This window comes from Chenopodium quinoa, unplaced genomic scaffold (genome assembly GCF_001683475.1).
Source record: "Chenopodium quinoa cultivar QQ74 unplaced genomic scaffold, ASM168347v1, whole genome shotgun sequence".
NCBI classification, from domain to species: domain Eukaryota; kingdom Viridiplantae; phylum Streptophyta; class Magnoliopsida; order Caryophyllales; family Amaranthaceae; genus Chenopodium; species Chenopodium quinoa.
The window spans coordinates 839,196-867,043 of record NW_018743021.1 but is presented as its reverse complement, the minus strand read 5'-3'; the positions used below and the strand labels follow the sequence as shown (position 1 = coordinate 867,043).

The window sequence follows — 27,848 nt, the reverse complement described above, 5'->3', positions numbered from 1 at the left end:
AGAAATAGACCCGTTCTTAATTCATTTTGTTAAGTATTCAAAGAAAATTAGTTGTCTTTGAAATTGAAGCTACTTATCATTATTTTATAATTATACATTTTAGCGTAATCAATTTGGCTATCACCCTACTTTAATTTGAATTGATCGGGTTCAACTTTTTTTAATTAATAATTTTTATTAGTGAAATTTATTTGCCACTCATATGTTCAAATACTGGTAGTTATAGAAATGGACCCGTTCTTAATTCATTTTGTTAAGTATTCAAAGAAAATTAGTTGTCTTTGAAATTGAAGCTACTTATCATTATTTTATAATTATACATTTTAGCGTAATCAATTTGGCTATCACCCTACTTTAATTTGAATTGATCGGGTTGTAATTAATAATTAATAAAGATACAAATCAAAGCGCCCACTAAATTATATTAAGTATTCGTTACGTAATTACGTTGATCTTTTTCTTACGCATAATGTTAATGCTTCCTTCCTATACATATTTGTCATACTATATCATCTTCACACCATACTAAAGGTTTGATCAATCGAGCCACTTCAAATTATACGATAATGATTCTAAACTTCACACGTTATAACAAGCGTGAGTTTGTGGGTGTAAGCGCCCCTAGAGTAATCTTAACTCCACCACCAAAATCACGAATACGTGTTTCTTTAGACTCGATTGGTGGAGATGGTGAGGAAGGGGGAGATTCGTCGTGGAGAAAGGTGGATGGATTAGTAAGGTGTCCGGCTAACTACACTCCTTTGACCCCAATAACCTTCATTAAACGCGCTGCCAAGGTGTTTCCCTATGATACTTCCGTTGTCTATGGTGGTTCTAGCTACACTTGGAGTGAGACTTATTGGCGCTGTCTCAAACTTGCTTCCGCTCTCACCACTCACCTTCGCATCTCTCCTAGCCAGCTCGTATGTTTTAATTTGCTTTCATCATCTTAATTAAATAAGAACTAGCCTTCTGACCCGTGCAATGCACGGGATGTTTATAAGGGGTACAATAGTAACTTTTGTTTTATAATATGTTTTAATTGGAAAATGAATAGTTTATAAAAGAGAAGAAGTGGTGATAATTGAATGTAATTGTAGAGATATTAAGTTGGGGGAAAATGAATCAAATAACATTCATATATGTTTTTTTTTTCTTTTGAAGGGAACATTCCTACATGTATTGAATTAAAGCTAGTTCTTTTTTAAAATAATAAGAAAGGGGATTAATTAATGAAGGGAGTAACATGTGGCATTGGTGAAAAATAAATTTTAATTACATGTGGCATGATGGGGATGATGGTTTGTGTTTTTAAATACTAAGTATAGATATAGATATAGATATAGATTAGCTAGATTGTTAAAGTACTTTATATGGCAAATTTTACTTAAATTTTGATATTTAATGATTTTATGTTTCCTAAAATAGATATGGTACCGTGGAATATTTGTGAAATTTCTTTTAAAGGCAAGTGATGCAATATTAAAACAAATGGAGAAAATAGGTATTTATAAAAGATGCAATAACGAACCCTTGTTACGTAGGGCAGTAGAATAAATAACAGTTATCAAAATATGGCATATGAAATTGGACTAAACACACCTTAGCTAGCTCCTAGCTGTGTAATGACAAATTTGGGAATTAAATAAATTTACACATGGAAGTTTATATTGGTCCAAACATATACGTATGTAGTATGTTATTTATTTCTTTCATCACTTTCTTGAAACTCTTATCCGTTGACTAACAAGATTAGTCACTATTAGAGTTTTTGACTTATAGTTAAGCATACTTAAAAAAAAAATTGATTTTCATAACCATTTAGGTGTCTAATTGTTAAACAATTAATGTGACTCATTATCTTTTTCATTTTGTGATCGTGTAGGTTGCAACATTATCTCCGAATGTGCCTGCTATTTATGAGCTACATTTTGCAGCACCAATGGCCGGAGCCATTCTTTGTGCTCTTAACTCTCGCCTTGATTCATCCATGATCTCCACCCTCCTTGATCATTCCCAAGCTAAGGTCTTATTTGTAGACTATCAATTACTTAACATTGCTTCAAAAGCCCTCCATTTATTGTCAAAATCCGGGGCAGAATTACCATCAATTGTCCTCATTAAAGGTCCTAGTGATTTTAAAGAACATGAGAATGTTCGATATGATTATGAATATGAGAATCTCTTATCCAAAGGAGACGATCAATACAAACCTCGAATGCCAATCGATGAATTAGACCCTATTAGCGTCAACTACACCTCAGGCACCACATCCCGTCCCAAAGGAGTTGTTTTCAATCACCGAGGGGCTTACATAAATGCCATCTCCACAATTTTGGTTCATGAAATGGGTCCAAGGCCGACATTCCTTTGGACCGTCCCTATGTTCCATTGCAATGGATGGTGCCTTACGTGGGGTGTGGCGGCTCAAGGGGGCACGAACATATGCCTTCGAAAGGTCACCCCTAAGGCCATATTTGATAACATTGTCCTCCACAATATCACTCACATTGGTGGAGCTCCTACCGTTTTGAACATGATTGTAAACTCCTCTATCGATGACCAAAGAACACTTCCAAACAAGGTAAGGGTGCTCACCGGAGGATCACCCCCGCCACCTCAAATACTAACCAAGATGGAAGAATTAGGCTTCGAAGTTATTCACATGTATGGTCTCACGGAGACTTATGGCCCGGGCACATACTGCGCTTGGAATCCCGAGTGGGACTCTCTTGATCGAATTGAAAAATCGAGGATCAAAGCTAGACAAGGTGTACAACATCTTGGGCTAGAAGATGTTGACGTTAGAGATCCTATCACAATGGAAAGTGTTCCAGCTGATGGTAATATTGCTATATTAACAACCTTTTTTTTTTTTAATGTGTTGCAATGTAACTTTTTTACATGTGATATTTTAGAGGCAAATTTTAATTTTAATTTGCATGAATAGGTAAAACAATGGGGGAGATAATGTTCAGAGGAAATACTGTAATGAGTGGATACTTGAGGGACTTAAAAGCAACAAAGGAAGCTCTCAAAGGAGGATGGTTTCATTCTGGTGACGTAGCTGTAAAACACCGCGACAATTACATAGAAATCAAGGACCGTTTAAAGGATATTATCATTTCCGGTGGAGAGAATATTAGCACAATTGAAGTTGAGACGGTACTATATAGTCACCCGGCTATACTTGAGGCAGCCGTCGTGGCAAGGCCTGATAATCACTGGGGGGAGACACCTTGCGCGTTTGTCAAGTTGAAGGATGGATACAAGATTAATGAGGGAGAGATCATTGAATTTTGCCGTAATAATTTGCCTCGTTTCATGGCTCCTAAGACCGTCATTTTTGATGAAATTCCGAAGACATCGACTGGAAAATTCCAGAAGGTTATTCTTAGACAGAGAGCCAAGGCTATGGGATCATTGGGAATCTAGTAAGCTAAGTTTTTGATGAAATTCAAACATGCTATGAGATGTTTTAGTACTCTGTACAATAATTTTTCTTCTAGTTATGTTATTGAATACAGAGGGAGTAATATTTTTTTTAATTTTTTTGTAACGAATATGAATATTTGCTAATAAGGTCCTACGTGTAAATGTTTACTTGAATAATAAGATAGTACCTTCATGTGGACTCCTTCCTCATAAATTAATCAATGGTATTATATATATATATATATATATATATATATATATATATATATATATATATAGGACTTATAAAACATAGTCTAATAAAAATACAAAATATTTGTAGAATGATTTATTTTTCCTTAATTAGATTGAAAATATACAGTAAATTTATTTCAAATTAAGATTTTAGATGGTGTTTTAGGCGTTTAGAACTTTAGATGGTATGATTTAGAAGGTAGGTATTGTTATTTATGTAATATTAATGCAACATTAGATAAGTAATGCAATTATACATTCATTTAATGGTTATTGACCAATTACAATGAAATTTGTGTTAAAGATTTTAACCTTGCTAATTGTAAAAAACCAAATTATTATGTGTAAACCAAGAAAGATAATACTAATAGTCAAGAACTCAAGCCATGTACAACCCCAAAAAGGCTCATGGCATTTCAACAATAATTGTAAACTAATTTGAAAATTAATTTGACAACAATTAAATAAAATTTTAATATGATGAACATAGTACACCCTCACTCCGGCAATGATACACAGGCCATGAATTCTTCATCTAATTCGAGAGTATTCATCGAATCAGGTGGCAAGCATATTTCGAGATCCACAGCTCTGCCTCCTTCATGTCCCGGGTAAGCATATATCACCCCCATAGCTTTGTTTGCATACCCACTACGAATTGCTACCGCCTTCCCTAGCCCAAACTCATTGCCATACATGTCAAACCTTGGCGATTGTTCGATTGTTACCTTGTTATAGTCATATAGCTCTGCATGATGTAAACAAAAAGGAGATTGCAGCCATTCATTGATTGAATCACGCACAAATCTGTCATTGAGACTTGCTACCGAGTGGTGTAACAATGATGCCACCCACCCTAGATTATTTTCAAGTAAATCACTAGTTGTAGTACTTGTAGTGACCTCTTTGATAGAGTTTCCAAAATAGAATTCAGGTAAAGGCGGATCTAACCTGTGCCTAGTATTGGCAATTATATCACTATAGATGACTTGATCATTAAGTAGTCGACTTGCTCTAATTATCGACCTCCAAACAAGTGCACACAAGGCCTGAAAGGAAGAAATATTTTCGGCATTACTTTCCTTGTTTGCTATGGCTTTTAACCTTGTTATAGACTCGGATGAGAAATGAAAGATTCGATCTCTAAGCTGAGAAGGTTCAAATTTTCTTATGAATTCATCGCAGTGGGTAAAGGGAAGGGGAATAGGGGGATCACATCCGTTGGGAAACCAACGTTTGTGGATTGGTAGACAATGTGACTCATAAATTTGATTATTTTGGTTGTTATTAGCTCTATGTATTTCGGACCATTTGTTCCAAAAGTGCCAATATGAAGTCCCATCAGTAATACAATGATTTATGGAACACGCAATAAACACCCCATCTAGGAGCTCAGTGACTTGGACACACAACAAAGGTTTTGTGTGACCATCGTAGTTCACAACCTCCTCATTGAGGTTAAAAAATGACTTAACAACCAAAGGTACGTCCTTTGGGGAGAGAATGTCAGAAACGGTCACACCTAAAGCCGCGTGGATAAATCTAGCCCCAGGACCCTTGTTGCAATCTACATAGACGCGACATTCATGCTTTTCTTCATCAACCTCCGTGACAAGTTGACCTGCCAGAGGGTAGAAATGAACGAGGGTGAGGGAAAGAGAGTCCTTGAGACCTTCAAGGAACGAATGGATCGAAAACTCTTGATCGTTTAGATGGGAAGATTTGGTGAACATGAGACCGACTTGGATGTGATGGAAAGAAAGCATGATTAAATCTATGGGAGCAGGATGACAAGGCTCGTGTTTTGATTCTTCAACAACATATTTTGGCTTCACAAAGAATTCAGAAATGTGATTAATGGTAGAAGAATTCATCTTCAAGTTTTTTTTTTTTTTTTTTTTTTTTTGGTGAGTTCTAGTTTTTGTTTTCATTAATATGTACGTAGCTTAATTAGGTGAACAATGGGTTGATGAGGGAGTATATATGGATGATTCTTCACATGTGTACTGTCTAGCTTGAAAAGGATTTTCTTAACCATCTTATACATAATTAGCTTGGCAATTTTTAAATTAGGTCTCTATTTTTTATTTAGTAAGTAATGTCAACTTGATTAAATACAAATAATCTAAGTGTTGGAATAATTTGATGATGACTATAATTATCTTTTCTTTTATCAAATAATTGTAGGTTTACACACCCTTTGATTAATAGAGGAATAAATAAATGTTGGTTTACCCGTATAAACGATACTAGAATATGCATTGTGTTATTAGAGCTCGTCCCAGACAATCAGCCTGATTGGCGAAATTTTGTCAATCAGCCACTATTATGGGCCATATACTGTACTTGATAATATTATAAAATTCATTTGTACGGAATTTTTGATGGATGGAAAGTGGGCGTTAATTACGGTAGCAAGTAACGTCCTGAAGTCAAAGTTAAACGGGTAAATGAAAATTTTAAAACAAAATATATACTTCCTCTCTTTCTCTACTGGGTAGATCTGTTGATCCATATTGCTATCTTCAATTCTTCGTCCCTTCATCTAGATCTACTGGATTTTCGGAAGATGACTTAAACGAAAGTTGATCGAGCAACACAACTGTACTGGTTTACTTGTAATCCCAGGTAATTTATTCCGGTTTTTTGAATTAAAATTGGGTTATTTGTACTGAGTTCAACAGTACTTATAAACACAGTGAACATTATAACCATCACTAATCAAGCAATTCTAAAAAGTAATCAAGCAATTCAAGTACGCAGACAATGTGAAGCAATTCATGAACAATCAACCAATTTGAAATCGTACTAGTAATTAAGCAATTCGAAAACGTTAAAAGATATGTAAACAAATTCATTGAGAAGGAAACAACTACTCGTAGCATACAATGATTCGATTTCGTCGATTGAATTTACACCAAAACCTGGTTGGAATTCAATTGTCCGAAGAACTGGTTGGGATTGCTCCACAATTGAATTGGCAGAGGAGTTCGACTTAGGTTCGAAGAAGATGATTTCGCATTGGGATTGAATTAGGGTTCACAGTTTGGGAAAGTGAAGTTACCAGAGTAACGGAAGTGTTCGAGTTTGACTGACGAATTCGACAGTCAACAAATCCAAGTCCATGTTAACGTTTCAGCAACATCCGTGTTAAATGACATATTTACCCCATACTTAGAAGTTAAAAAGTCAAAAATACCCCCTGAATTAGATCCCAAATCAATCAGGCTGATTGACTAGTATTTCCTCGTGTTATAATGAATAGAGAAATAAATGTATGTTGATGTACCCATAAAATGATACTAGAATATGCATTGTGTTACTACGAATAGAGAGAAGAAAAAAAAGTATGTAGGCTTACCTGTTTAAACGATACTAAAATATGCATCGTGTTACAAATTGTAGTCATATACAAGAACAATGAAAACAAAACAAAGTACTCCATATAATATATCAAATGACAAATGTGTATAAATTTAGCCATTGATATGGTCAAATATATAACTGGAAATTTCTGCAGACATTCTCATAGTAAATTTTGCTAGTCATCATAAAAGTCCAAAAAAAATACATCTCAAAAGGTACCACAGAATTGGTGATTGGCTATTGCGGATTGCCCAACACATACTACTGATAAGTTGATAAAAAGTTAATAGTATATGTGGCTTGTAATTATTCATCAAATAACTAGAATATCTAAGATAATACTTTCTCTGTTTTTATTTAGTTGACATGTTTGATTTAGACACATATAATCATATATTAAGGGGAGGAGAGAGGGTGAGAGAGAATGATAAAGCAAGTGAAGTAACTTGTAAATACAAGGTAAAAAAGTTACCTCAAACGGAAACGCGTCAACTAAAAAGAAAGGAAGGTAGTATACAATAGGAACGAAATAATCTTCCTAGTAGATATACCATAAACATGTGAGAGTTTGTTATATACATTCGGATGCATATGGGTGCGCCCATAAACATATTGTTCTCATTTTGATCATTATTTTTCATTTAATTATGAAATAAATAGCTTATTTAAAAAAAATCAAATTAAAAGTGAAAACTAACTTTTGGTTAGGTTAGTTCAGTGTACAGTACACCGAAGTATGTATAAAATATTTCACTAAAAATATATTAACATGAATAATCCAAATGTACTATTTCCAAATATCAATCAATATGTAAACATAATACACAAACATATTTTCAAAGATTGATAATATCTAGCTCTTATCTCTAACACATATATATATTTTCAAAGGCCATGAACTCTTGGTCTGATTCGAGGGCATTCATCGAATCAGGTGGCAAACATATCTCAAGATCTACAGCTCCGCCCCCTTCGTGCCCCGGACAAGCATATACTACTCCTATAGCCTTGTTTGCGTACCCACTACGAACAGCTACTGCTTTCCCTAGACCAAATTCGTTGCCATACATGTCAAATCTAGGCGATCTCTCTATCGTTGTCGTGTTATAGTTGTACAACTTTGCATGATGTAAACAATAAGGAGATTGCAACCATTCATTGATCGAGTCACGCACAAGTTTGTCATTCAGATTTGCCACCCCGTGGTGTAACAATGATGCCGCCCACCCTAAATTGTTTTCGAGTAATTCACCTGCCGTAGTACTTGTACTAATCGATTTAATAGAGTTTCCGAAATAGTATTCAGGTAAAGGCGGATCTAGCCTATGCCTAGTATTGGCAAGTAAACCGTTATGAATAACTTGATCATGAGGTAATCGGTTTGCTCGAACCATTGGCCTCCAAACAAAGGCACACAAGGCCTGAAAGGAAGAGATTTTGTTGTTATTACTTTCATAAATGGCTTTGGCTTTAAGTGTTGCTATTGACTTGGACGAGAAATGAAAAAATCGATATCTAAGTTGAGGAGCTTCGAATTTTCTTATGAATTCGTCACGGTGGGTAAAGGGGAGGGCGATAGGCGGACTATAACCGTTGGGAAACCAACGGTTATGGATTATTGGAAGACGACGTGACTCACAAATTTGATTATTATTGTCGTTTACTCTATGTATCTCGGACCATTTGTTCCAAAAATGCCAGTAAGAAGTTCCATCAGTAATACAATGATTTATAGAACACGAAATAAACACACCGTCTAGGAGCTCTGTAACTTGTACCGATAACAAAGGTTTTGTATGACCATCGTAGTTCAAAGCCTCCTCATTGAGGTTAAATAATGATTGGACTACCAAAGGTACGTCCTTAGGGGAGAGAATGTCAGAAACGGTCACACCTAAAGCCGCGTGGATGAATCTAGCCCCAGGGCCCTTGTTGCAATCCACATAGATTCGACATTCATGCTTGTCTTCATCTACTTCTAAGACAAGTTGACCCGCTAGAGGGTAAAAATGAACCAGGGTGAGAGAAAGACACTCCTTAAGTCCATCAACGAACGAAAGGATCGAAAACTCTCGATGGTCATCTAGATGGGTTGGTTTAATGAACATGAGCCCGATTTGGATGTGATGGAAAGAAAGCAAGGATAAATCCTTAGGAGCCAGATGATATGGTTGTTTTGATTCTTCAACCTCATATTTTGGCTTTACAAAGCATTCGGAAATGTGGATGATGTTAGAAGAATCCATCTTTCAATTTTTGGTGTGTTTTGACTTGTAGCAGATTAATTTTTCATATGCATTGATCTTGAAATAATATAACTTATAGCCACCTTAGCCGCCATGAAGTATAGCGTGCCAATTTTATAGGGGAAAAAAATATTAAAGTTTGAATTTTACTTATAATTAGCATATGAATTGTTAGTTGTCACCTTAATATGCTCTTTTGACTCTAAATTATTTATTCCCACATGTACATAACGTAAAATTGTTAAAAGTTAGTTCTTGTGTGCAAAGGAATATTGTCCGTTTCTTATTAGGTGCAATAAAAGGGTATTATTTATGAGATATAAAATATTTTGTATATCTCAACAAGTATGTATGACAAAGACGTTAAGGTAGATAAACTTATCACAATATTATTCAAATAACTGGAGAACTCTTTTAAATAATACAATGAAGTGAAACATTAAAGAAAATAACAACAGAAGAAATAAAGAACAATGGATACTTTGGCCTGTTTAGTCTTCGGTAGCTTAACGCATTGTTCTGTATTTGAAGACCTTAACCATCCTTACTATGGCAATGAGACAAAGGACATGAATTCCTTATCCGATTCGAGAGCATCCATCGAATCAGGTGACAAACATAGCTCAACATCAACACTTGCTCCTCCTTCACTTCCGGGGCAAGCAAACACTAACCCAACACCATTGTTTCCAACTTTCCATGTCCGGTACGAAAAGCTATTGCTTTCCCTAACCCAAACTCGTTACCATACATATCGAATCTAGGTGAATTTCCTACTCCTACACTGTTACGGTTAAGAATATCCGCATTACATATTATACTTGGAGACTTTAACCATACATTATAAAAATTGCGGACATCCTTATCATTGAAATTTACCACGGATTGATTCAACAATGAGGCTGCATACCCCAAATTATTTTCTAGTAGTTCACCTGCTGTAGTAGATGTGAGAAACTGACAAAAATTGCCAAAGTAATACTCTGGTAAAGGTGGATTTAATCTTCTTCTACTGTTGGCAGCTAAGTGATTATATGTAACTTGATCATGAGGTACGCGATTTGCTCTAACCATTGACCTCCAAACAAGAGCACACAAGGACTGATAGGAAGATATATTTTTAGCACAACCTTGCTCGTTTGCTACGGCTTTTAACCTTGCTATAGACTCAGATGAGAATTGAAAGATCCGATCTCTAAGTTGTGGCGGCTCAAATTTTCTTACAAATTCATTAGGGTGAGTAAAGGGAATTGGGAAAGGGCCGGGAGCACGCCCATCAGGATACCAACGGGTGTAGACAGGTAGATCTGACTCGCATATTGTATCCTTACCATTATTTCCTCTATGTATCTTAGACCATATGTTCCAAAAATGCCAGTATGAAGTTCCATCTATAATACTATGGTTTACCGTACAAGCTATAAAAATACCGTCTAATAGCTCAGTGACCTGAACTGACAATAAAGGTTTTGAATGACCGTCGTAGTTCACCAACTTCTCATTAAGGTCAAAAAGTGACTGAACTACCAAAGGAACATCTTTTGGTGAGAGAATATCGGAAATGGTCATATCTAAATCGGCATGAATGAATCTAGCCCCATGACCTTTGTTACAATCTACATACACTACGCTTTCAGGCTTGTTTTCGTCTACCTCGGTGACAAGCTGACCTGCTAGTGGATGGAAATGATCGAGGGTGAGAGAAAGAGATTTCTTTAGACTATCTAAGAACGATTGGATCGAAAAATATTGATTTTTTGTATGTGATGGTTTGTTGAATAGGAGACCAAAATGTATGTATTGGAAAGAGAGCAACGAAAGATCATGAGGTGCTAAGTGATAGATTTGCTTAGACACATCAATCTTATGCTTTGGCTTAATGAAACATTCGGAAACGCGGTTAACCACAGGCAAATTAAGATTTTGTTTTTCTTTAGAGCACATATGATCACTATAGTAGGCCTTAGGTGTATATATGTACGTAGCAGTTGTCGCGCTTCTAAGATGAGTAATTCCTTTCGACCATCCATGAATGGATGCAAATTTGTAGGGATGATACCACAACATAATATAAGCGCTGAATGAGAAATTTAATTTGAAGGGTTAGTTAAAAAAAATATAAGATTCAAGCAATAAATCAATCGTAAACAATACTTCCAAATAAATAAGAATGAAAAACAGACCTTATTAGAAGCTTAGACGCATGCACAAGTTTTTCGGCGATTGCAATGGGGAACAGTGATGACTTCTGCACCGATACTAAAAACACAAGCTTCGGAAGAGCAACAAACAAGAAGATAAAGAGAGGTTTAATCAAATTTGGTTACAAATCTAGATTTTTATTGGAAAAATTGATGATGTATTTGGTATTTCTAATAACTAATGAAGGCCTTTAAATAGGCGTATTATGCAATAAAGCTAGAGTAAGTTATGAAACTGTATATGCTAATACAAGCAAAGGGATAAGTTAATTAATAAGTATGACTAAGGGCCTGTTCATATTTACTGAACTGAGTTGAACTGAACTGAACTGAACTGAACTGAACTGAACTAAACTAAACTGAACTGAACTGAACTGAACTAAACTAAACTAAACTGAACTGAACTGAACTGAACTGAACTAAGCTGAAATGAATATTTTATGAGAGAGGGAAATTAAGAGCTGAACTGAACTGAACTGAACTGAAAATAAGTAAATATGAACAGACCCTAATAAACTATTAACAGGGGGTTATATATATGTATAAACTACTTTAGCTGAACGTGATCAACGTGTATAATATATACTCCGTAATACAAATATGTTAGAGCGTTGACTATATTGGGACTAAATATATTCACTCCGGGTACATGCATATAATAGATATCAACTATTTTGGCGGGTTAAATTAGAGAAATAATTACAAGTTTATCTTTCAGATGAATAATTTTTTTTTTAAAACATATATTATTTTTGTGAATAAATCAATAACTTTTTCCTTAAAAGCGGGTTTTATATACAGTGATGATGTTTGATAAAATTAATGATTTATTTACCAAAATTTCATATGATAAACAATCACATGGATTAATAACTTCTTGAGCTTCCCATAAATTAAAGTCGTGGAGATGATATTTAAAAATTATTGAAATCAAGTTTACTCTAGTTTTATTTGTCTTTTGCGTCTCACTTCACTTTATAAGATATGGAGTACGAGTACTTGTGAAGCTGGACGACATGTAAAAAAACTAAAAATGCCACGTGGCTCTTCATGTATAATGATCACCGCCCTTGTGGGTTATTTGTAAATTGTAGTACATCCGAAAAAAATAATTCTAAGATATTATCACTCATTAAGCTCATAATCAATTATTATTATTATTATTATTATTATTATTATTATTATTATTATTATTATTATGCATGCTTCTTGCTTATTTTACTATATCATTACCGACACAAATAAAGAATCGTTTTATATGTGATTTGGGATTAATAATCATTGTCTTTGTTCTGGTGCACAGTTATTGATTTGTTTATTTCGTAGAGGTTAATGAGACAAATGAGTAGAATCCACGAACCAGCAAGGAAAGGAGGGAACCCAATATAGGGTGATTTGTGGTTTCTGATTTGTAAAACACGTTAACAAACCTGACATCATAGGGTATTTGGAGGTAGGGATTTCATTATTCTCCCTTCTGCTTGCTAGTATCTAGCTCGCAAATAGTGGATAAATAAAAACGTGAAGTTGAGATTTGATAATTCATGGTCCTTTTTTTTTTTTCTTTTCCAATCATTTGCGCTTGTGGCGAGTTGGGCCTTTTCAAGTTTTCGTCACATGAATTTCCATATCTAAATAAGTGCATTACTTGCACATACTTATGCGCGATTAGACATTATTTAAAGTTAATATTATACTTCCTCTGTTTCTATTTAGTTGACGTGTGACTTAGGCACATATATTAAGATGATGAGAGAGTGTGACCCAAAACCTCCAAAATTTCAAAAAAAAGCGTGGATATTAGCCTTCAATTTGGAATTTTTTGACTTTTTTTCACCCGAAAATAAAAATTGCCGAAATTTTTACCATTGTCCCTAATACCCCCCGTGAGTCCAATTGTCTGGGTGGAACTATCCAATTTGCCTTTAAACGATCAATTTACCGGTTTACAACTTGTACCGATATCATTAACTCATGCATACCACGAACATTTATGACAACATATAATGATCAGATATGGTTCCAAACGACATTATATGACCCCGATATGTATCCCCTAAAATCTCAATGCTTTTCGACACCAGGCCCCGAAACATTCGAAATTTCTCAAAAAGCATGGATATTAGCCTTCAATTTTAGAATTTTTTGACCTTTTTTTGGCCTGGATATAAAAATTGCCGAAATGTTTACAATGGTCCCTAATTCCCTTTGAGAGTCTAATTCGGTGGGTGGAACCATCCAATTTGCCTTTAAACGACCAATTTACCGGTTTACAACTTACACCGATTTCATTAATTCAAGCCTACCACGAACATTAATAACAACAAATAATGATCATATATGGTTTCAAACGACATTATATGATCCCGAGATGTATTCCCTAGAATTTCAATACTTTTCGACACCGGGCCCTAAAGACTCAAAAAATTCTCAAAAAACATGGATATAGCCTTCAATTAATGATTTTTTTTTACTTTTTTTCGCCCGAAAAAAAAATTGCCAAAATATTTACCATGATCTCTAATACCCTCCACGAGTCCAATTGGGTGGGTGGAACCATCCAATTTGTCTTTAAACGGACAATTTACTGATTTACAACTTACGCCGATTTCATTAACTTTAGTCTACCACAAACATTTATGACAACATATAATGATCAAATATGGTTCCAAACGGAATTATATGACCCCGAGATGTATCACCTATAATCTAACGACTTTTCGACACCGGGCCCCGAAACCTCCAAAATTGCTTAAAAAACGTGGATATTTATTAGCCTTCAATATTGGAATTTTTTTACTTTTATTCGCCCGGAAATTAAAATTGCCGAAATTTTTAACATGGTCCCTAATATCCTCAAGGAGTACAATTGGGTGGGTGGAACTATCCTATTTGCCTTTAGACGGACAATTTAACGGTTTACAATTCAACTTGGACCGATTTCATTAATTCAAGACTACCACGAACATTTATGACAACAAATAATAATCATATATGGTTCAAAACGACATTTATATGACCCCGAGATATATCCACTAGAATTTCAAGACTTTTCGCCACCAAGCCCCGAAACCTCCAAAATTTCTCAAAAAGTGTGGATATTAACCTTCAATTTTGGAATTTTTTAACTTTTTTTTTGCCCGGAAATAAAAATTGCAAAAATATTTACCATGGTCCCTTATACCCTCTGGAAGTTTAATTGGGTGGGTGGAACCATCCAATTTACCTTTAAACGGCCAATTTACCAATTTACAACTTGCACCGATTTCATTAATTCAAGCCTACCACGAACATTTATGACAACATATAATGATCATATATGGTTCCAAACAGCATTATATGACCCCGAGATATATCCCTTAAAATCTCAACCCTTTTCGACACCGGGCCCCAGAACTTCAAAAATTTCTCAAAATGCGTGAATATTAGCCTTTCAATTTTGGAATTTTTTTATTTTTTCGCCCGGAAATAGAAATTGTTGAAATGTTTACCCTGGTCCCTAATACCCTCCGTGAATCCAATTGCGTGGGTGGAATCATCCAATTTGCCTTTAAACGGCCAATTTACCGGTTTACAATTTGCACCGATTTCATTAACTTAAGCCTACCATGAACATTTATGACAACATATAATGATCATTTATGGATCCAAACAGCATTATAGGACCCTGAGATATATCCCATAAAATCTTATATCTTTTCGACACCAGGCCCCGAAACGTAGATAGCCTTCAATTTTGGAATTTTTTGACTTTTTATTCCGAACAGAAAGAAAAATTTTCGAAATGTTTAACATTGTCTCTAATACCCTTCGGAAGTCCAATTAGGTGATAGCCTTCAATTTTGGAATTTTTTGACTTTTTATTCCGAACAGAAAGAAAAATTTTCGAAATGTTTAACATTGTCTCTAATACCCTTCGGAAGTCCAATTAGGTGGATTGAACCATCCAATTTGCCTCTAAACGACTAATTTACCGGTTTACAACTTACACCGATTTCATTAACTCAAGCCTACCACGAACATTTATGACAACAAATAATGATCATATATGGGTACAAACAACATTATATGACCACGAGATGTTTTCCCTAAAGACTTTTAGACATCGGGCCCCGAATACTCCAAAATTTCTCAAAAAGCGTGGATATTAGACTTCAATTTTTAAATTTTTCAAATTTTTTTCGCCCGGAAATAAAAATAACGAAATGCTAACCATGGTCCCTAATACCATCTGACAGTCAAATTGGGTAGGTGGAACCAACCAATTTGCCTTTAAACGGTCAATTTACCGATTTACAACTTCCACCGATTTAATTAATTCAAGCCTACCACGAACATTTATGACAACGTATAATGATTATATATGGTTCCAAACGGGATTATATGACTTCGAGATATATCCCCTAAAATCTCAAGGCTTTTCGTCAACGGTCCCTGAAACCTCCAAATTTTCTCAAAAAGCGTGGATATTACACTTCAATTTTGAAATTTTTTTACTTTTTTTCCCACGGAAATAAAAATTTTCGAAATGTTTACCATGGTCCCTTATACCCTTCGGAAGTCCAATTGGGTGGGTAGAACTATCCAATTTGCCTTTAAACGACCAATTTACCAGTTTACAGCTTGCACTGATTTCATTAAATCAAGCCTACCACGAACATTTATGACAACAAATAATGATCATATATGGTTCCAAACGACATTATATGACCCTGAGATGTATTTTCTAAAATTTCAAGATTTTTTGACGCCGGGCCACGAAACAACCTAAATTTCTTAAATAACGTGGATATTAGACTTCAATTTTGGATTTTTTTTTACTTTTTTTTGCCTGAAAATATAAATTGCCGAAATGTTTACCATGGTCCCTAATATCCTCCGGGAGTCCAATTAGGTAGGTGGAACCATCCAATTTGCCTTTAAATGACCAATTATGCGGTTTACAACTTGCACCGATTTCATTAACTCAAGCCTACCATGAACATTAAAAACAAATAATCATCATATATGGTTCCAAACGACATTATATGAATCCAATATGTATTCTATAAAATTAGAAGAATTTTCGACACCGGGCCCCGAAACCTCCAAAATTTCTCAAATAGCGTGTATATTAGACTTCAATTTTGGATTTTTTTTTTTTACTTTTTTTTGTTTGAAAATATAAATTGCGAAAAATGTTTACCAAGTTCCCTAATACCCTCTAGGAGTCCAATTGGGTTGGTGGAATCATCCAATTTTCCTTTAAAAGACCAATTTACCGATTTATAACTTGCACGGATTTCATCAACTCAAGCATATTACGAACATCATGACAACATATAATGATCATATATGGTTCCAAACGGCATTATATGACCCCGAGATGTATCCCCTAAAATATCAAGTCTTTTCTGCACTGGGTCCCGAAATCAATAAAATTTTCAAAAAACGTGGATATTAGCCTTCAATTTTGGAATTTTTTTGACTTTTTTCGCCTGAAAATAAAAATTGCCGTAATGTTTACCATGGTCCCTAATACCCTCCGGGAGTCCAATTGGGTGGCTAGAACCATCTAATTTGCCTCCAAACGACCAATTTACCAAATTACAACTTGCACCGATTTCATTAATTCAAGCCTACCATGAACATTTATAACAACATATAATGATCATAAATGGTTCCAAACGGTATTATATGACCCCGAGATGTCTTCCCTAGACTTTTAAGACTTTTCGACACCGGGTCCTGAATCTTTGAAAATTTCTCAAAAAACGTGAATATTAGCCTTCAATTTTAAAATTTTCGACTTTTTTAGCCCGGAAATAAAAATTGCTGAAATATTTCCCATGATCCCTAATATCGTTCAGGAGTACCATTGGGTGTGTGGAACCATCCAATTTGCTATTTAACGGCCAATTTACCGGTTTACAACTTGCACCGATTTCATTTACTCAAGCTTACCACGAACATTTAGGACAAATAATAATAATCATATATTGTTCCAACTGGAATTATATAACCCCTAGATGTATCCCCTATAATTTCAAGACTTTTCGACACCGGGCCCCTAAACCTCCAAAAGTTATCAAAAAGCGTGGATATTAGTCATCAATTTTGGAATTTGTTGACTTTTTTTGCCCGGAAATAAAAATCTCCGAAATGTTTACCATGGTCCCTAATACCCTCCGGGAGTCCAATTGGGTTGGTGGAACCATCTAATTTTAATTTAAACGGCCAATTTACCGGTTTACAACTTGCACAAATTTCATTAACTCAAGCATACTACGAACATTTATGACAACATATAATGATCATATATGGTTCCAAACGGCATAATATGATCCCGAGATATATCCCCTAAAATATCAAGACTTTTCTACACTAGGTCCTGTAACCTCCAAAATTTTTCAAAAAACGTGGATATTAGCCTTTAATTTTGTAATTTTTTGACTTTTTTTCGCCCGAAAATAAAAATTGCCGAAATGTTTACCATGGTCCCTATTACTCTCTAGGAGTCCAATTGGGTGGGTGGAACCATCCAATTTACCTTTAAACGACCAATTTAACGGTTTACAACTTGAACCGATTTCATTAATTCAAGCCTACCACGAACATTTATGACAATAAATAATGACCTTATATGGTTCCAAACGGCATTATATGACCCCGAGATGTATCCCATAGAATTTCAAGACTTTTCGACACTGGGCCCCGAAACCTTCAAATTTCTCAAAAAGCGTGGATATTAGCCTTCAATTTTGGAATTTTTTTTACTTTTTCTTGCCCGGAAATAAAAATAGGCGAAATTTTTACCATGGTCCTTAATAACGCAGGGGTGTCCAATTGGGTGTGTGGAACCATCCAATTTGCTATTAAACGACCAATTTACCGGTTTACAACTTGCACCAATTTATCGTTTTACAACGGCCAATTTAATTAACTTGCACCGATCTCGACTTGTAAGGAATTTGACCCTAACTCGTTTTAACCCGTCAAAACCCGAATTTAACTCGACTTGTTATTAACCTGACCTGAATTTAACCCGATCTGTTCCTAACCAATACCGAATTTTACCCAACTTGTTACAAACCCGACCCGAAATCAACCCGACTTGTTATTTACCTGACCCAAATTCAACCCGACTTGTTATTGACCCGACCGAATTTTACCAGACCTATTACTTATCCGAACCGAAAATTCAACCCGATCTGTTACTAACCCGACTCGAAATTAACACGACTTGTTATTGACCCGACCTAAATTCAACCCAAATTGTTCCTGACCCAATTTCAAACCACCTTAAATGCAATTTAGGGCCTGTTCTCTTATGTTGAAATTCATTTCAGTTCAGTTCAGTTCAGTTCCATTCAGTTCAGCTCAGTTCAGTTCGATCAGCTCCTAATTTCCTTTTTCTTATAAAATATTCATTTCATTTCATTTCAGTTCAGTTCAATTGATTTCAGTCAATGAGAATAGGCCCTTAGACTATCTTATTATTGTTGATCAGAGCATTTTGTCTTGGAAGACCAAGTCGATCCAGGCCAGCAAAAGAAAGGAGCATCATCCTCAAATTTAAGAGTTAAATATAGTATATATTTATTGTATGGTCAAAGGAGATAATTATCTTCCTAAATTATAGATTATAGTTCCATAGTATATATATATATATATATATGTATGTATATATATATATTAGTCAAAGGAAATAATTAGCTTGATAAAAATGATAATTATCTATTTATAATTAGTTGAACCCGAATATGACCTGATTGTAACCTGCAAATTATTGACTTGAACATAACCCGACTTGAATCCGAGATTGACCCGACTTGGAAATGACCCAATCTGATTATAACCCGCAAATTATTGACTTGAATCGACCCGGCTTGAAAATGACCCAATTTGATTATGACCCGCAAATTATTGACTTGAACCCGAGAATGACCCGACTTTAAAATGACCCGACCTTATTATAACCCACAAACTATTGACTTGATCTGAACCCGACTCAAATTCGAGAATGACTTGACCTGATTCTAACTCGCAAATTATTGACTTGAACCGAACTTGACTCAAACCCGAGAATTACCCTAACCTGTGTTTAGCCCGTGAAAACCCGAATTAAACCCGACCTATTGTTCACCCGACCTGTTATTAATCCAACCTAAATCCGGCCCAAACCCGATAAGAAGTATGACCCGACATGACCCGACTCAAGCATGAGCAAGCCCAAACCCGACCCGCATAATTTATGGAATTAATCTGAATTGACTCGACCGTACCCGAGTTGACCCAACCCTATCTTACCCGACCCAAAGCCGACCCGCTTATCCAAATTGATTGCTCTAAGAGTGAGAAAGAATGAAAAAGCAAGTGGGGTAGCTGTAAATGCAATGTTAAAAATTTACCCCAAAAGGAAACATGTCAACTAAAAAAAACTTCCTAAAAAGGAATACGTGTCAACTAAAAAAAACGAAGGTAGTAAATAATATATACTATGATTAATCTAATAGAGTTTTAAAAAAAAGCATGTGATTTTTTATACGTAGTAGATTAGGTAAAAGGAATTATGACAAATTTAGTATTCCCCCCATTTCTGAAAATTCAACTCACTTTGCATTTGTATGGTCTCCAATGAATATCTTTAACCATTAATAAGTTCAGTTATATATAAGTAAAAAAATTTAAAGAGTTTATATTTCAAAATTTTATCATAAGAGAAATCTAATAAAAACAAACTTCTTAATTTAATTTGATTGTATAAATCATAAAATGTAGACAAAATTATTTTATTTTAACCACATAAATAATAAATGAATCGAATTTTCATAAACAGAAGGCGTATGTAGGTAGTACAAAAGTCATGTTACCAGGGCCATTGCCCCTTATTCTACTTTCTTGGGCTTACAGAGTGTCCCCAATTGACTAATTATACCATAAAGGCCAACAGAAGACAAGTAAGACAGCATCTCTCCCACTCCAAATTTCAGCTTCTACTTTTGTTGTTATTCCACTCCACGTTGGTATTGACTAGGATTTTAGTTAGTCATTTTTATTTCATTTGACTAAAGTTTCTCCTTTCTCTACATCATTCGTTTAACCACAGCGAGTATATTATGGAAGATGAAGACCAAAATTGTCATTTAATTTTTCAGTGATGTATCGTTTCTGATTAAGTTGTAGACTGTGAAATCATTTATTGTTATCATTCTTCTTTGCACATAAAATGCGATTTAAAAAACAAAAGAAAAAAGAGGAAAAGAAAGAAAGTACAAAGGAGAACTAAAACTCCTTAATATCAATCTTGCTTGTATGGACGTGGGACAAAACGTTTACGCATCTTTAATTTTAATTCACTCCAAATATCAATCTTGCTTTCCTATCTCGTTCTCTTTTATGTTGCATATTTTATCTCACAAGTTTTATAAGAATAGCATAATCAAAGCGTTGTGAATCACTAACCTTCTTATTGTCAAACACCATGTACATGCGTTGCTCCCAATCAAGATAAGCATCAGAAATTTTGTAAGTGAAAACTAGACAAAATGTTATCCAATTTGAAAAAACAAATCACCTAAAGAGAGTTAATAACAAAGGAGAACGAAGCCAAACAATCTGACCTACAAATCTGTACTTTTTAGGCCCGATTTCTGCCAAGATTTTGTACGAGTTTGCACTTTTTCCCTCGCATATATATTCAGTTGTTTAGAGTTTCTTGAATAAAAGAAACAATCTATAAATGTTTCTTGGATTTAAATATGCTGTATATTTGTTGTATTCGTTTTTCTTGAGGAAAAACAAGTTAAAAAAATTTTGTGACATAATGATAGAACTCCTAAGGCTTGGTTGAGAGACGATACTTGAAGGCTCGGTTGAGAGCCGATACTTGAAGGCTCGGTTCAACAATCAATGTTTAGCACAACGGCAAAATAATTAGCTTAAAATCGTGTAGAACAAAATCTAATCTAATTATGAAACTTATCCTAACTTCTAAAGATAATATTTTGCAAATATAATCATCTTCTACTATCTTTTACTAACCGAATTAAACTAACAAATATATTCTAATAATTAAAATAAACTCCTAAGGCCTAAAACAAGAAAAATCCTTTAAAGTGAAAGGTAAAAACTCGTAGACAAAAATCTAAAATAAGCGATAACCATTTTGACAATATGTATCATGGCTATATAAGACTATATAAGCTATGTTTATTCTAATGTAACTTGTTTTCCTAGAGAGATAGGAACCAGTAGAATACTATGGTTTTATTTTGGCTTTCAATAACTTGCTATATTTTTAGACTTAAGAAGTCCTTACTATGGCTGTGAGACAAAGGCCATGAATTCCTTGTCTGATTCGAGAGCATCCATCGAATCAGGTGTCAAACATATCTCTAGATCCACACTTCCTCCTCCTTCACTTCCCTGGCAAGCAAACACCAACCCAGTATCCTTGCTATTTCCATACCCGGAACGAAAGGCTATGGCTCTCCCTAACCCGAATTCATTGCCATACATGTCAAATTGAGGTGAATTTAATATTGATACATTGCTACGGTTAAGGAAATCCTCGTTATAGATAAACTGTGGAGACTTCAACCATCCGTTAACAAAGTTGTGCTCAGCCTCGTCACTACTATAATTTATCAGGGTGAGTGTAGGGAATTGGAAACGGACCAGGAGCACGTCCATCAGGAGACCAACGGGTGTAGACAGGTAGATCTAACTCGCATATTGTATCCTTACCATTTCCTTGATGTATCTTAGACCATACGTTCCAAAAGTGCCAGTATGAAGTTCCATCTGTAATACAATGGTTTACTGAACAAGCGATAAAAATACCATCTAGGAGCTCAGTGACTTGAATAGACAACAAAGGTTTGGAACTGCCATCATAATTGACATACTCCTCATTGAGGTCAAACAATGATTGAACTACCAAAGGAACATCCTTTGGTGAGAGAACATCGGAAATGGTGATATCTAAAGTGGCATGAATGAATCTAGCCCCAGGACCCTTGTTACAATCTACGTACACTACGCTTTCATGCTTATCTTCATCTACCTTGGTCACAAACTGACCTGCTAATGGGTAGAAATGAACAAGGGTACGAGAAAAAGATTCTTTTAGACTTTCAAGGAACAAGTGGATTGAAAAAACTTGGTTTTTTATATGTGATGGTCTGGTGAATAAGAGACCGAATTGTATGTGGTGGGCAGTAAGCACCAAGAGATCATGAGGAGTTAAGTGATAGGGTTGTTTTGATTCCTCTACTTCGTGCTTTGGCTTAATGAAATTTTCAGAAATACACTTAATCAAGGGAAAATCTGGCTCTCTCATTTCTTTAGAACACGAATGATCGAATAGTAGGCCTTAGGTATATATATGTATGTAGCTGCTGTCGCGCTTCTAAGATGAGTAATTCCTTTCAATTATCCTTGAACTGATGCAATTTTGGAGCGATTTTACCATATAACGTAGGCACTGAATAAGAAAATGAAGGGTAAGCTTATAAATAAGAAAGAAAACTAACCTTGGAAGCTTCAAAAAAAAATTATATACATATCCGATGTACAGTAATAAACTATACGTCGAACTAACTTTTGTTGGGTAACTTTGTTGAATTTAGGGTAACTTTTGTCCATAAAGCTTAAATAACTTTAATCATATCATGATAACTTATATATTGAGTAACTTTCATTCATTATAGAGTAACTTTTGATCATTTTAAGGTAACTAATTTGAACCGGATGTATAATATGTTATTGTACAACCTATTTTTTTAAATGTTTGTTGCTTCCATACTTTAACCTTGTCATTATCTCGTCGTTAATAAACTCTGTTAGTGGGGCCCACTCTCCATTTATTAATATTTTTATCGATTTGTGCGTTAAAAATATTCCGTTAAAAGTTTTGGGGGCTATTTTGGTTCTTAATGGTCGAAATTGAGCTCATATTTGGCAAAAAAAAATCACGAAAATGTCTTGTTTTGCATAAATGTGAACACGCAAATCTAGACAATTCTCAATAAGAGAAAAGAGGCATTAACGTTATTTTTTTGCCAAATTTGAGCTCGATTTGGAATCTTTAGGACCAAGATAGTCCCCAAAACCTTTAACTGAACATTTTCTAACGCGCAAATCGATAAAAAATATTAATAAATGAAGAGTAGGCCCATTAACGGAATTTATTAACGGTGGGATAACGGCAAAGTTACCGCATGGAAGCAAAAGTTTATTTAAAGTTACGGTGTGGAAAGTGATATATATTAGAGAATAGCGTGTGAAATTAAGAGAGTTGCTATATAGAAAAACCCAATAAAATTTTAAATAGGTTGTAAAAAAACAAAGTGGTGGCCTTAAAAATATACGTAGTAAACTTCAAGCAAATTGATCATAACAAAACTTCTAATAAGAATGAAAAACAAACCTTATTTGAAGCTTAGACGCACACACAAGCTTTTCGCGGTGAAGACCTCTTACACCAATTAATACTAAAAACACAAGCTTCTAAACAGCAACAAACAAGATGAAAAATGAGAGGTTTAATGAAGTTTGGGTAAGTACTGGAAAATTTGATGATTTATTTCCGTTTCGTTAATTAACTAATAATGAAGGCCTATAAATAGGAAACTCTAGTGGAGTATTGGTTTATGTTAATTGGTAATACAAGCAAAGGGAAAAGTAACTAAGTACGACTAATCAATCACCTTTGAGTGGCGGCTACAATAGTCATTATAATGAATTTGCATCACAACTACCATTAGTTTATGCTAATGAAATATATGAATGGTTTGACTACACATGAATGGTTGAGAACTTGATATAGATTACTTATTCCGTTCTAATAATATTGCAACAATTCGAATTTTGAACTATTTATCACTCTAATTTGACCATATAATATGATTCATACGTTGAGTAAAACAGTCAGGTAGAATCTTGTTATATTTGTCTCATAAAATACTTTAACAAAATATTAAAAAACAAATTGAAGGGAAAGAATTTCCCACCACAATGTGACAAGTGTCATGTTAATATTTGCTTATATTTGCTTTTAGTATGGTTTTATAGATTCCTTTTACAATAGCAAGTAAATTATCAAGATGAAGATCAAAATTCTCCTATAGGACGTTCTGATGCTTGTTTCACTAAGTTGTACTAGTGTTTTTTTAAAAATATAATTACTATATGGTGTAATAACACCTACCATTGTCATAAGGAGTTCCCTCTGGGTTTTCTCTTTGAGAGGGTTTTTTTTGTTCTCTCTAGGGTTTTTCTTTGAGAGGGTTTTTTTGTTCCCTCCAAGGTTTCTCCTTGAGAGAGTTTTAGAACTCTCTGATCCATTGCTAGATTTTTTTTTAAAAAAAAGGTTTTCCTTTACTCTTCTTTTTTTCTCTTTCTCTTCCATCTCTTTTCTTCTAATCTCAATTGTAAATTTTTGTAGGGATTTTTACCGGTGTTTTTACCAGTTGTAAGCCCCAAAAAACTTTTTAATTGCTTTCAATAAATGAATCTCATCTTTATGATGTGTTTATTCAACGAGGTTTTTTTTTTTTGTTCGTGTGCTAAAGACTGAAAATTTAGGATTTCATAGTCTCTGAAAGTATCTAGAAGGTCATATGAGTTTTTTCACCCAAAAAACTACTCCTCCGTGGATCTCAAGCCGAATTAGTGCTAACTCACAAATTGTTTTGTTTTGGATGAAGTTTTTTTTTAATTAAGGAGATCATTAATCGAATTTGCGACGTAATTAGTTCTAAGGTGATTTGTACTTATGTTGGAATTTTATATTTCCTAGGAATTGTTTGTAAGTGCGGTTTGGCTATCTTATATTAATTAAATCTTTATTCTTAAAATAAAATTTAAAAAAAAATAATAATTACTGCTATATGTTTTAATTTGCATGTGATATACTTTTTATATTTTTTTGACACAAAGCTCATACTATATTGAATTAAACCACTCATAATATATCAGAGAGAACAGTAGAGGTGCATGAGGGTATGTGTTCAATCCATACTCTTATGTCCTCAAAGTCTTTACTACTCTGAGCTAAGGAATGAGCAACATCATCATTCCCATTTCTACCATCATAAGAAAACTCAATAGAATTACAGAGGCTAGCTAAATGCAAAATGTCACCAAACTATGAAGCCGAAACTAGACCACTCTCTTCTACCCTTCTTCAGATAACAAAAGAAAAAAGAGGGGAAAAAAAGTACAATTGAGAATATATAACTAGGCTATAAGCTATGTTTATTCTGATTCTTGTTTCACCAACTTGTTTTCCTAGAGAGATACTAGCTAACAATACCATATACAGAGTACACTATGACAATGAGACAAAGGCCATGAACTCCTTATCCCATTCAAGAGCATCCATCGAATCAGGTGGCAAACATAGCTCTACATCCACACTTCCTCCTCCTTCAATTCCGGGGCAAGCAAACACCAACCCAACACCCTTGATTCCATGCCCGGTACGAAAAGCTATGGCTTTCCCTAACCCGAACTCGTTACCATTCATGTCAAACCTGGGTGAATTTGCTACTCCTACACTATTACGGTTAAGAACATCCTCAATACACATTATACTTGGAGACTTTAACCATACATTATAAAAATTGCGTACATCCTTATCATTGAATTTTACCACGGATTGATGCAACAATGAGGCTGCCCACCCTAAATTATTTTCTAGTAGCTCGTCGGCTGTTGCACTAGACGTGAGAAGCTGACAAAAATTGCCAAAATAATACTCTGGTAAAGGAGGATCTAATCTTTTTCTAGAGTTGGCAACTAAGTGATTATACGTAATTTGATCATGAGGTACGCGGCTTGCTCTAACCATTGACCTCCAAATAAGAGCACACAAGGACTGATATGAAGATATATTTTTAGCAGAACCTTTTTCATTTGCCACGGTTTTTAACCTTGCTATATTCTCGGATGAGAAATGAAATATCCGATCTCCAAGTTGAGGCGGTTCATATTTTCTTAGAAATTCATCAGGGCGAGTGAAGGGAATTGGGAAAGGGCCGGGAGCACATCCATCAGGATACCAACGGGTGTAGACAGGTAGATCTGACTCGCATATTGTATCCTTACCATCATTTCCTTTATGTATCTTAGACCATATGTTCCAAAAGTGCCAATATGAAGTTCCATCTATAATACTATGATTTACCGTACAAGCAATAAAAATACCATCTACGAGCTCAGTGACTTGAACTGACAACAAAGGCTTTGAATGGCCGTCGTAGTTCACCAACTTCTCATTTAAGTCAAAAAATGAGTGAACTACCAAAGGAACATCTTTTGGTGAGAGAATATCAAAAATGGTCATATCTAACGCGGCATGAATAAATCTAGCCCCAGGACCCTTGTTACAATCTACATACACTACGCTTTCATGCTTGTCTTCGTCTACCTCGGTGACAAGCTGACCTGCTAATGCCTAATGGGTAGAAATGATCAAGGGTGAGAGAGAGATTTCTTTAAACTTTCTAGGAAAGAGTGGATTGAAAAAGCTTGATTTTTTGTATGTGATGGTTTGATGAATAGGAGACCAAAATGTATGTATTGGAAAGAGAGAAATGCTAGATCATAAGGAGCTAAGTGATAGATTTGCTTTGACTCCTCAATCTTATGCTTTGGCTTAATGAAATATTCAGAAATGCGCTCAACAACAGGCAAATCTGGGTTTTCTTTTTCCTTAGAACACATATGATTACTATAGTAAGCCTTAGGTGTATATATGTGCGTAGCAGTTGTCGTGCTTCTAAGATAAGCAATTCCTTTCGACCATTCATGAATAGATGCAATTTTGCAGCGATGATACCTCATAATGTAGGCACTGGATAAGAAGAATGAAGGGTTGTTTAAATATAAAATTCAAGCAAATCATCATAAATAAAACTTCCAAATTAGAATGAATTAGAAAAACAAACCTTATAAAGAGCTTAGGCACAAGTTTTTCCGGCAATTCCAATGGTGAGCAGTGATGACTTGTACACCAATACTAAAAACACACGCTTCGGAAGAGCAACAAACATGAAAAAATAGTGGTTGAATGAAGTTTGGTTACAAATCTGGGTAATTTATTGGATAAATTGATGGTTTATTTTTAGAAACTAATGAAGGCCTTTAAATAGACATATGCAGTAAAGGTAGGGTAAGGTATAAAACTCTAGTGCTCATAAATGCTAATTGCTAGTACAAGAAAATGGATAAGTTAATTACGGAGTATTACTAAGGGATGGCTCTATGCTGATTGCTAGAACAAGCAAAGGGATAAGTTATGTACGGAGTATTACTAAAGGATGACTCTTGAGGGGCTGTAATTGTATTGTATTGTAGGCCTTTATACCTCCTCAGTTTT

At 34.8% G+C, this 27,848-nt stretch overlaps 4 protein-coding genes and 2 pseudogenes across 4 annotated transcripts; 1 reads left to right on the top strand and 5 right to left on the bottom strand.

The window, feature by feature from the left end:
- The first annotated feature begins 444 nt into the window (after positions 1-444).
- Positions 445-3,634, top strand: LOC110730148 (probable acyl-activating enzyme 2). Its single transcript, XM_021909925.1, has 3 exons — positions 445-923; positions 1,886-2,843; positions 2,951-3,634. The coding sequence occupies exons 1-3, from the start codon at positions 567-569 to the stop codon at positions 3,433-3,435; spliced, it is 1,800 nt and encodes a 599-aa protein (XP_021765617.1). The 5' UTR covers positions 445-566; the 3' UTR covers positions 3,436-3,634.
- Positions 3,635-3,937: 303 nt separating this feature from the next.
- Positions 3,938-7,122, bottom strand: LOC110730147 (uncharacterized acetyltransferase At3g50280-like). Its single transcript, XM_021909924.1, has one exon. It carries the CDS (start codon positions 5,598-5,600, stop codon positions 4,167-4,169), a length of 1,434 nt encoding a protein of 477 aa, XP_021765616.1. The 5' UTR covers positions 5,601-7,122; the 3' UTR covers positions 3,938-4,166.
- Positions 7,123-7,727: 605 nt separating this feature from the next.
- Positions 7,728-9,324, bottom strand: LOC110729987 (uncharacterized acetyltransferase At3g50280-like). The gene has a single exon (XM_021909773.1). The coding sequence runs from the start codon at positions 9,279-9,281 to the stop codon at positions 7,902-7,904; it is 1,380 nt and encodes a 459-aa protein (XP_021765465.1). The 5' UTR covers positions 9,282-9,324; the 3' UTR covers positions 7,728-7,901.
- Positions 9,325-9,718: 394 nt separating this feature from the next.
- LOC110730021 lies at positions 9,719-11,348 on the bottom strand (annotated as a pseudogene).
- Positions 11,349-21,319: 9,971 nt separating this feature from the next.
- On the bottom strand, positions 21,320-24,079 carry LOC110729986 (uncharacterized acetyltransferase At3g50280-like). The gene is made up of 2 exons (XM_021909772.1): positions 23,895-24,079; positions 21,320-22,949 (listed from the first exon to the last, which is right to left on the bottom strand). The coding sequence occupies exon 2, from the start codon at positions 22,803-22,805 to the stop codon at positions 22,101-22,103; it is 705 nt and encodes a 234-aa protein (XP_021765464.1). The 5' UTR covers positions 22,806-22,949; positions 23,895-24,079; the 3' UTR covers positions 21,320-22,100.
- Positions 24,080-24,636: 557 nt separating this feature from the next.
- Positions 24,637-27,315, bottom strand: LOC110729985 (annotated as a pseudogene).
- Between the last annotated feature and the right edge of the window lie 533 nt (positions 27,316-27,848).